General features: G+C 38.1%; 1 protein-coding gene across 1 annotated transcript; it reads left to right on the top strand.

Annotated features, from left to right (window-relative positions):
• Positions 1–2759: 2759 nt before the first annotated feature.
• LOC124174008 lies at positions 2760–8596 on the top strand. Its single transcript, XM_046553155.1, has 3 exons — positions 2760–2930; positions 4620–5195; positions 8500–8596. The coding sequence occupies exons 1-2, from the start codon at positions 2843–2845 to the stop codon at positions 5189–5191; spliced, it is 660 nt and encodes a 219-aa protein (XP_046409111.1). The 5' UTR covers positions 2760–2842; the 3' UTR covers positions 5192–5195; positions 8500–8596.
• Positions 8597–10538: the final 1942 nt, after the last annotated feature.

Raw genomic sequence — 10538 nt, 5'->3', positions numbered from 1 at the left:
TGATACCTTCTGAGGAAATTTCAATTTTGCTTCCGCGGAAACAGATCCCAAGTAGCCTAATACAGAGAAATCAAGGTTTAAATTAAGGGATAGTATACAGCGACAAATTAATTTAAGACAAAGTCGTATTAAAAAAATAACCAAGAATAACAACCCTGAATGATTACAGAAGTAAATTGTGAAGTTGTGAAGGAAGAGAAATGATAATTTATGGTACCTAAGCAAACAATAGTGAGACATCAGCTCATTAAAATAGGAGAAAAACGCAGAAAGTCAACTAACCACAAAATATTTCGCTGGCCACATTCGCCTTCAAATGATTTCGCCTTTGCATTAACTGTGATCAATAAATCGACAATTTGCAATCAAAATTAACCATGCATTTAAGTTTCAAAAAGAAGAAAAAGGGGATCTACAGGTAATTGAAAATGCCATATCACCTTCCAATGGAATAGTCGTAGTAGCTAACCCTAATTTCCATTTACTCAATATGATCCAAGTTTGGCTGGGTTTAAAGCGTTAGTTATAATAGCAGCCATTTAATTTAAATAAATAGTAATTATTTATGGCCCTCTGCCACTTAAAGTGGAATAAAAACACAAAACGAATGGTCAGTCATTACTATTTCATTGAAGATAAAGCACTAAAAAAAACTAAAAATAACGCAAATCAATAGAGTAATAAAGGTCCCTTTCAGATAAAATTTACCACCAAAGGATGTTCATTTCGGCCGCAGTAGATAGAAATGTATTATTGACAATTCTCTGAGTCTGAATTCGTCTACTGAAAAGATAAACTAAGAATTGCTTAGTATAACCGCGACTCTTATTATGAATGGTCCAATTCTAATTGTAAGGCGGAATCAGTCAGAAGACGAAAATGTACAACAGAGAAAGTTGGTCAGGGAAAGAAAGTATTTTAATTTTGAAAGGATACCTGGCAAGCTTCCAAATTTAATACCAATTGGTATACTTTCTGTATTGATACAGAAGGCACAAACCACTGGATCCATATGATTCCAAGAACACATTTATGTTAACAATTAACGAATGCGATGTGAAAGTTTTAAAATACGATCCCCATCCAGTGATAGCCAAACTTTGTAAAATACGCAAATATGTATTTAAATGTAAGAGTAAGAAAAAATATCAAATTAAAAGAGAGGCCTGGAAGAAAACTGCCCGCTAGTAGGATAAATAATAAGAAAAACAATGAATGCATCGTAGCTATTCCTAGAGATGACAGTAAACATTTGGAGACATTAGCCGGATCGTATAAATAAAGCAGAAAAAATATTTTGGTCCCTTTGTCTATGTGGTCACGATTAAGGATCTAAGAAGCATATCTAGAGTCTATTTTCAAAGCGAAATATTATTTTTATAGACCTCTTCAGAGCAATTCATGGCCCATGGGAAAATGTAGCGACTAGAGACTACATTTTCCCATGGGCCAGGTCATGTGCAATGTCACATATCTTTCCGACTGAATTGCCAAACTCACAAAAAGTTGCCAACCCGTAACCATATTGCGCAAGTGATGCTTTTGGAAAACGATAAATACCCACCGCCAGAAGTTTTTTTTTCATCAAAATGTCGAAAAAATCTATTTTTCCACTGACGGTGGCAAATTCTCCAGATAATTAGTATTTTCAGACAATAATGTAATTAGAATTTTAAACCAATATTTAAATGCAAATATTAGAATATTTCCCATTTTTATATGGTGACCTAGTTAAATGACTCATCAATCCTGCTTCGTCATTAGCACTTTGTTTTGTAGGAAAAAGTAGTTAGATAGGTCTGTTGATTTGTCCACAGATGCCAGCTGTTACCGATTCAGGTTCAGAAATCGAACTTCAGCTGACATTTGAGTGGAAAATAAGTCAAGCCTAAAATCAGTCAATAATTTTCAAGTCTCTAACAATACCTGTTAAAAATCAGAAATTAAAAGGTATCTGTGAATTTTTTTCCATTGTTAAGAGCAGATGATAATCAGTAGGTGCTTAATCCAGAAATTACGGTATTGCTTTTAATAATAAATGCAAAGATCATTATACACCATGCATTGAAACGGCTACTTAATATTTAAGATTGCATAAACCTGCAACAAGAAATTTCCGTTTTCTACACGTATTGAAAATGAGGCAAATAAATTACATGAATTTCGCAGTAAGTTAATGAGTTCTTTCCTCAGCGTCCTCCTGCGCTTAAAGAACACTAATCTCACAATAAGCTAATGTTTAACGCTTTCCAAGAGGGCGTCTAATTAATTATGAAAACTGCATTTAATTCTAATAATATGGTCACTTAATGCAATAGACCTCCGTCAAGAGATGTGAAACATTTCATGCTTTTATGAATAAAAACGCTAAATGGATAAATTGCTGTAAATTTTGGCAATACATATTCAATTAAATCTTGGGCCAAACGTGTACTTTTTCCTACGCTGCAGATCATCTTCGATACGCGTTTGAGTCATGCGACCTTACGGTACGAGACAAACTAACAAGTGCACGATGCTCTGAGACAGTAAACAACATTGGAAGGTGGCGGGGGAGGGTCAATGCCGCAGTTACCCAGCTTCCAGTCCAGCAGCGCCCCCATTCTTCGACGCCGAGACCTTCGTTGCCATTCCGCGTACGAGCCCATTTGATGATTACGTGAGGACGAATTTCCCCTTTCGTGGGGGTGGGTCCATCGCGGGAGGCAGGGACGGTTTCGTATAAAAAGGTCACCGCCACGGGTATCGAACGTAGAGCAATCGAACTCACCGTCAAAGACAGACAGTGTGAAGAGAAACCATTCCCGGACCACTAACCCAGGAGAGAACATCCAGATACACCATGAGATTCACCTTCGTTTTCATCGCAGTCATCGGACTCACAGCTGCGGCTACTATTCGCCCGGCCAACAGAAAGCAGCCAAGAAAAGGTAAATACCATTCCTATTCCCCTGATCAGCAAACCAAAGCGCTTTCAATTTTTTATCTACAACCGCTTCCTACAATTCAACACAGGCGCGATGACACGGGGAGTACGACATCTTTTCACCAGTTCTATAAGCAAATTTGAGGTTTATGGGTATTCGTCAGACTTTCAATGAATTTTCGAATAAACTTTTCAAAAACCTCAGTTTCGATGAGTCAATGACGACCAAAAGAGAAAAAAAGGCTGGGGGACGATATATGCAACCACAACCGTGATTCCATGGTAAATAGTGAAGGCATTGTCTTAAACGGCGTTTTCCGACCGACTATTTCACTAGTTTAACATACAATGTATATGCCCTTCATGCACTTACATACCTACATTTCTAGTCTATATTACCCAAAACCACCCTTGCGTTGAGAGGTATTGCATACCACCCAGGGACCCAGAGAAGTATTGACATCCCCTAAACAATGACGCATACCCGCCCCTGGCTTGCATGGGTAAAGAAGATCTTCTAAATGAATAACGACCATAACATAAAACTACCTTAAATAAGAGGGCCTAAAAATAAACTCCACAAAATAATCACCAATAGGTATAGAAAAATTAGTGATATTCTATTTAAAAAAAGTTTAAAATTTGGCATACAATTACCGCGAATGGAACGTCATACTAAAATATTTCGCCACTATTGGGAAATAAAAGTATCCTAATACATTCTCACCATATAAATCCCCATTTGATCGCAATAGTAAACAGAGGAGAAACAAAACCGACGGTACTTCATAGCAATAGAGTAGAACCGTAGCCATATCTACGACACAGTTAACAAAGCTAGCCCGAAAGCCAGAAGATGGGGACAGGCCAAAGTTTGTCAACGTAACTTCCACTCTCGTTCGAAGCGATAGATTTAAATGATAAAGAATCCAGGCCACGTTCCCAATTTTTATGGGGTGTACCTGCAGAGCATATTGCGGAATCGAGACCCATGATATGTAGCTCTTAAATACCCTCATACCAATCCATATACCACTCATTCGAATTTCTATTTCAGTAGCACAAATAAAGACGTCTCTTTGTTATGCATATCCATTAGACTATTTTTTATGGTAATCAATGATGTATTCTTCTCAAATTGAAGAAAAATGAATGAATGAAAAATGAATTCACGAATACGATTAAGGATCTATCAAACGTTTTCTTCCCTAAACTTCTTTTGGTAGCACGAGGGTAGTTTTCTCGCCATTTAATGCCTTCGCCAAATAGCTTTAATTTTAAAAAATGATATAAATTAAATTGAATGAAATTTTATAATTGCATTTGAATTTTTGGGGATCAAAAACTTGAAGCTATCTAAATGATCTTGAATGAAGATCTTCTAACCAAAAAAATTACATGCTATTATATTCTTCGCCATAATATTTATTAATTTATTCTGAAATGTTACTGCCTCCAACCTTAAAAACTTGCTCCGCTTCTGTTGCGAATAGATAGTAGTTATTTCACAGCATATTTTTTGTTTGAATGCATATTTAAAAGTATCCCAATGTGCGAAGTATTGATATTAAAATTCCAGGAGGCTTTGCCCAAGAACCATAGTTTTAGTTCTGTTTCTATTCTAAAATCTGAAAAAAAACATCGATTAATATTAAATAATTAATACGTTATCTATTTCCTTAACCGTGAACAGACGCCGGGGAGAAGACAATTCCTCAAGATGCTCTGCCTCCCTCAACATCCTTCGAAGATATCCTGGCCACCGGAAAACAGGAAAAGAAGGACACCGAAGTCCTTGATATCGCGAAGACGAAGACACTGGGGAAGATGGAGGCCCTGAATGCGGAGGAAATTCAAGAAGATCACCCCGAGAACGCGAAGGTGGAAGAGAATGCCGAGGCCCAAAAAGCGGAGGAAATTCAAGGGGATCAACCCGAGGCCCCGGTGGCTCCCATTGAGGAGAGCCCGATAGAAGCCGAGGAGAAGAATGACGACTCAGCCCTGACTCAGCCGGAGCAATTCGTCGAGGGATCGCCCGAAAGTACACTCCAGGACGCCCCTGCGCCGAGAGCTGGAGCACCTAGACATCCTCAACGCGAGAACGGAAAGGGAAATGGTCAACGCCGCCCCTCAAATCCCCCTGGCAACGGAAACTCCAACAAACGAGGTCCCTCCAGTTTTTCAGCAGCAAGTGCCAACAGCTTCAGCAGTGGTGCCAACTCGCACTCTTCCAGTCAAGCACAGGCTTTCAGTTTCGGAAAATAAGTCGGTAAGTACCAGTGTAAGCAAAGTCCCTTAAACAGGCGACGAATATGCAGGGGTTACCAACCCTCCCTAACAAGTCAAGAGGGTTAGAAACCCTACCCATCAGCCACTACGGCATCGCTCCCGTATTATTGAAGTTTTTTTACGCGAGTAGGGAAAAGTATCTTCTACTCAACCTCTTTAACTTTGGTAAACTATGAGGAATATATAGAAATGGTGGGCCCAGGAAGCATGTCCCTTCACTCAAAAATGGGAAAATTTTCTTTCAACTAGTAACCACCTGCCGCTTGAGGCTATCGCACCACTTCTTATGTATCTACTAGTGCCATCGTACGTCCTGATCATTTTATAATTTTCATTTATTTTCAATATAAAAATTGAATGGGTTATCACTATATTAATCACTTTCCGCTCCATGAATTTATAACTTCAAATATGATATTGATTACCCAAGTCAATGAAAGCTTAAGCTCTGTGATATGTAACTCCGACCAACCAGCTCTGATATTTCTCGAGAACAAGATTACTGCAAACTGAATTACAACCAATACGATAAATTATGCACATTTTACATGGTTAACTCAGTAAAATTAATAATTCTAGGTGGGATGGACGCAATTATCATCTTCAAACAATTGCTATCAGCTGACGCTTACGGTACTGTCGAAACTTATGGATTATGACGAGTGGTTTATTCCCCTAGAAGGTTTAGACGAGTGGTTTATTTCCCTAGTTACTCATCCCTTAGAAAATGATATGTACTTACTTCAAATTACAAATTCTCTGAAATTTTCTAGACGATGGTGAATCCATTAGTTATTTACCCCTTTTTTATGTCAACGAAAATAGCCTCTCGGAAGCACTATTTCCGTTTTCTTCAATTAAATTCCGCAAGATTTGTTGCGCTGGTTGCACAGTGGCATTAAGTAGGTATAAAAAGTATATGATATGTATTTTATTGCATATTTTTATTAAATAGTGCATACCTATCGTCATTGCATATTGTTAACAAAACCCACGGAAGATATTAATTCGTGAGAGTACTTATGATAGTATTCATCCCATCAGAAGTGAGTGTACTAATACTTATGTCAGTATAAAAAAGGAAATCCTAGAAATCGATATTCACGCTAAATTTATGATTATGAATTTTAACACAAGAGAAACTAAAAAAATGAAGCTATATTAGCATAAAAGCCAAAACACATTCCATTCTAAAGACCTGTATTTGCAGTAGTTTCTAATCGGAATGTAAATGAAGGCATAAATAGGTAGCAGACCTAAGAAAAGTTTATTTCCTCCGCAATTTAATAAATGAATCAACAAAATATTGACGAAATCTTATCTTATTCTTAACAATTCCACGAAGTCACATTGATCATAAGCGATCACCTGCAGCTCGATTCTTTAAATGTGATATGGCCGTCACAAGCGGATTTCGTCAATGTATTCACGGCTTTGACGCTGGAGCGATTCTGAAACTTTTTAGTGACGCCACTCTCACTGCCGCGTCCTAGAAAGTATTCACGCCCAAGAGGGCCCGTGGTAGCTTTGTCGCGGCAATGCGCTCTAATTTTTCATTATGAATTTACGCTGTGATTGATAATTAATAGCACATTATTCATTAATTACGATGGTGGCTATTTTATATTGTCACTTCCCATAAATAAAATGTATTAACAAAACAAATATAAGAAATGCGTCAAGTTAAATTTACATCCGCGTACTATTTAAATTGATTGGCCTTTATTGCGATTGAAGTTGGTGAGAAGTTAAACTTTGCGCTGAAGGTTTGACAATTATCTTATATTTGTGCATCTGCTAGAATGTACAAGTCAAAAACTCACAACTAAGAGGTTTGTCCCGCGTATCTCAAGGATTGGCGATGGATATTGTCACTGAGCTCACACCAAGATTAATTCGTAGACGTTTAGGTGGCTTGCTGGGGCATGATTTAGTACGTTAAGGTAAACATTAATCATTCATTTCATCTCTTCCATGCATTATTGCTGCCGTTCAGTAACACGACCAACAGGATTCTTTTTTCTGTTGACATAATAGAAATACTAATTGTAAGACATGTAAACATCTCGTGCTCTAGCAGAAACTGTTAATAATCGACTCGTATTCGCGCCAGAAACATTTTCACCAGTATAAATCGTGAATAGTGGCATGTGCTTGCACAATCAGACATATATATATGCACCACAGCGCATTTAAAATTATGTACTGAAATGATGAGAACAGCTCAAACGCATACGAGAATGAACCATTATTGAATAATAAAATAACACTTGTTCTCATTCCGCGTAAGCATTTGCTCCATATTATGAGAAAATTAGTGCTAATTGTGCAATTACGAACCTGCTACGTGATAACTGGCTTTGATACGCAGCACTTGACAACATAAAAAAGATGTAATATACAGTTAATAGCTATAAAGTAATTAAGCAACCGTAACTTATCATTACTAGGTACTTTTAAAAGAAAAGAATTTACTCAACTCTGAGTAAAGAATTCATACCAAAGGCATACCAAAGGCATACCAAAGGCATACAAAAGGGCATACCACAATGAATCTACCACATTGTATATGTTGCTCTATGTTAACTGAAGTTGCAGTTGACCGCTGAAGAAAGTTTGTGTCGGAGATTCTGATTCGTTCTTCGGATCCGCACTGCTACCAACATAAGAAACTCAAGTGATCGTTCGCAATCTGTCAAACATCTCACGACTCCGACTTTCAGAATCGCTCGAACGTCTTCCACGGTGAGAGGCGTGAGAACTCCACTGTGGTTCGAAGCACGCGAAACGTAGATATCACATTTACAGAATCGAGCTGCTGGTGTACACGAAAGGCGCCATATTTGATCCGTACGGGGTACCTCATTTTATTCCTCCCCATTTTATCCAACCAGAATATAAGGTCTTCCCCGATTGGCCGCCTTTGGCCGCCAAATGACTCATCGGCTCGACCGCGGTAGATATTTGCCCCATTCACCTCCAAGTATGTCCTTCAATAGTACGTTGCCCAGTCCTTATTCCTCCTCCTCGTCCTTCCTTTCGTAAGGCTTGCTAGATTGAGAAAATTGGTGGCTCCAACATTCAATTCCTGCCTTAAAGAGACATTGAACGTGGGGACCCGAAAAAAACTCCCCCACCCCGTGCCATCTCATTCTGTCATAGAACCAATACGGCACGAGCACATAATAATGGATACAATCTATAAAAATTAATAACAAATTTCCCTAACCAAAATTTGAAATATCATTACAATAGTGAACTAATTGCACAATATTTTTCCCCAGGACTTCATCGCAGCAAATCATAAGTAAACCCATGGAACAAAAGGGCATACCACAACGAAGAAAACCGAAAAGTTTGGAACAAAATAAAGGCAGTGAACCAAAATTAATATAACGATGTAAAAATTGATAAACGTTCAATAAAACATTACTCATTGTCTATATATCCTTTTTCTGACCAGTGCCTCTCAGAGACTCAATATATGGAAATGAATATATAAGACAAATGGATGCAATATTGCTCACGATGGACTGAGCTCAAGATCAGACTACACGATTATAGCAAAAGCTAAAAATCAAACGACATGGGAGACTAAATCTGATTCCACAGAGAATATCACTTATCCACGCATTGATATTTCCAGTTTGATCATTGACAATATTGAAACAGGTTTTGTTTCAAGATGCAACGTAATTGGGTGCTCTTTTTGTCTAACTAAAGCTCCATTCGAAAAGCACTACAATTCACCATTCATGTTTCCAATACGACGATTCCAGGTAACAACGAAATTTTTCCGATAACAAAGAAAGAAAGTACCATACCGACATTAATATTTAATGTATAAGAAACAGTAAAATTTTAAAAAAGCATGAAACTTACAGATACAGGATTTATCGAAGCCTTCACATCCGTAGCACCATAACCCGTCATCGTCACCGACCTCTTTGAGTCCACATCCTTCACGACACTTCACCAGCTAAATCGCGTTAACAACAAGATTTATTCGATATATTCTAAAAATCCTGAGATCCTTCCAAACCACGCGACACAATACCACTCAATTTGAAGTCCTGTAATATGAATAACACCAAATTGCAATCACTGCGGAAAATAACATATGCATTATAATGATTTTTTTTCAATATGCTGCTAGGGAACTTGCATATATTTCAAATATAATCAATAGCCCCAAAATTATATAAAAATATGTGTTTGCATACCTCGGTGAAAGTTTTTTTTATTATTTTATGACGTGGTTTGCGATATTTAATGCATCAAAGTTCACGAGAATTTTCAAATGCAAGTGAGAAGCGAAAACGCCCGATGATTGGCTGGTAGATAAGTGACGTCATAGTTCAGTACGAGGCACGGCGGCACGGCCATAGTATAGGTTGCATACTTGAATACATGCGACGGCGTGGTTATGATTCATTTATTGAAGTGCAGATGTATCGGAGTTGTTCATTGTGACTTCAGGGCTATTATTTGATCTATTTCTCCTCCATTGAAAGCGATAGATTGCGTAAAGATGAAGGCATATGGTTATGCTTAGGCTGATCCTAGCAAGCTTCCTGTTACTGATTCCATCATGATAACAGGGTATTAGTGAAACTGTAGACTTCGTCGGCTCGGAAAGTCGATGCCGAGAAATGGAAAGGTAGCTCATGTGCATCTGAAATGTTTTATAGTTCATAACATAGTGAGACTTGCGTATAATATTGGCGAAAGCGTATACTCATGTGAAATGTGTATTCTTTTGGCAGTCCGGTAGAGTCTTATGGTGAACTTATTTCCACCTCGAAGCTGTCGATGATACTTTCAACTTAAAAATACCTTGCCTGGAGGGCGACAGGAAGCTCTGAGGAAGCCAGACGATTACTGTTTCAATTTAGTAGCGATAATATAGACGAACTTCCAACACAATCTACCATCTTGTGACTCAAAAACCCCGAAGCCACTTCCTATTCTGCAGAAAGAATCGGTCAATCGCACTTCGATCAATGTAATAAAGACGTCTTCAGGTGTTAATAAGTTACTTTTGTTATGAAATCCTTCCTAAAGTAGCATTAAAATGTGAATGTTTTCCAAACAGAGTCTTTAATACATTTTGGGAGCTTTTCTCACGATATATCTGAAACCTACTCTAAAGGCGAGCTCATCGTCATTGCGATCGGTTGTCACTTAAAAATTCCGTATCGGAAATCCTAGAGGGATGACTTTCGACGATGACCGTGATCACCTGCACTCTCACTATCACTGGAACCCGTGGTGAAAATATCATCCCAATCCAATTTCCATTTGGTTTTAACTGGGGAAATGA

The sequence above is a fragment of the Ischnura elegans genome, chromosome 2 (assembly GCF_921293095.1).
Source record: "Ischnura elegans chromosome 2, ioIscEleg1.1, whole genome shotgun sequence".
In the NCBI taxonomy this organism is placed as follows: Eukaryota; Metazoa; Arthropoda; class Insecta; order Odonata; family Coenagrionidae; genus Ischnura; species Ischnura elegans.
This window is presented reverse-complemented; position numbering and strand designations above follow the sequence as displayed.

Bases quoted from the DNA above. Each gene is read 5' to 3' on its own strand.
- LOC124174008 (XM_046553155.1), top strand. From the start codon at position 2,843: ATGAGATTCACCTTCGTTTTCATCGCAGTCATCGGACTCACAGCTGCG. The intron at 2,931-4,619 runs GTAAATACCATT...AACCGTGAACAG, and splicing joins CAGAAAGCAGCCAAGAAAAG to ACGCCGGGGAGAAGACAATT.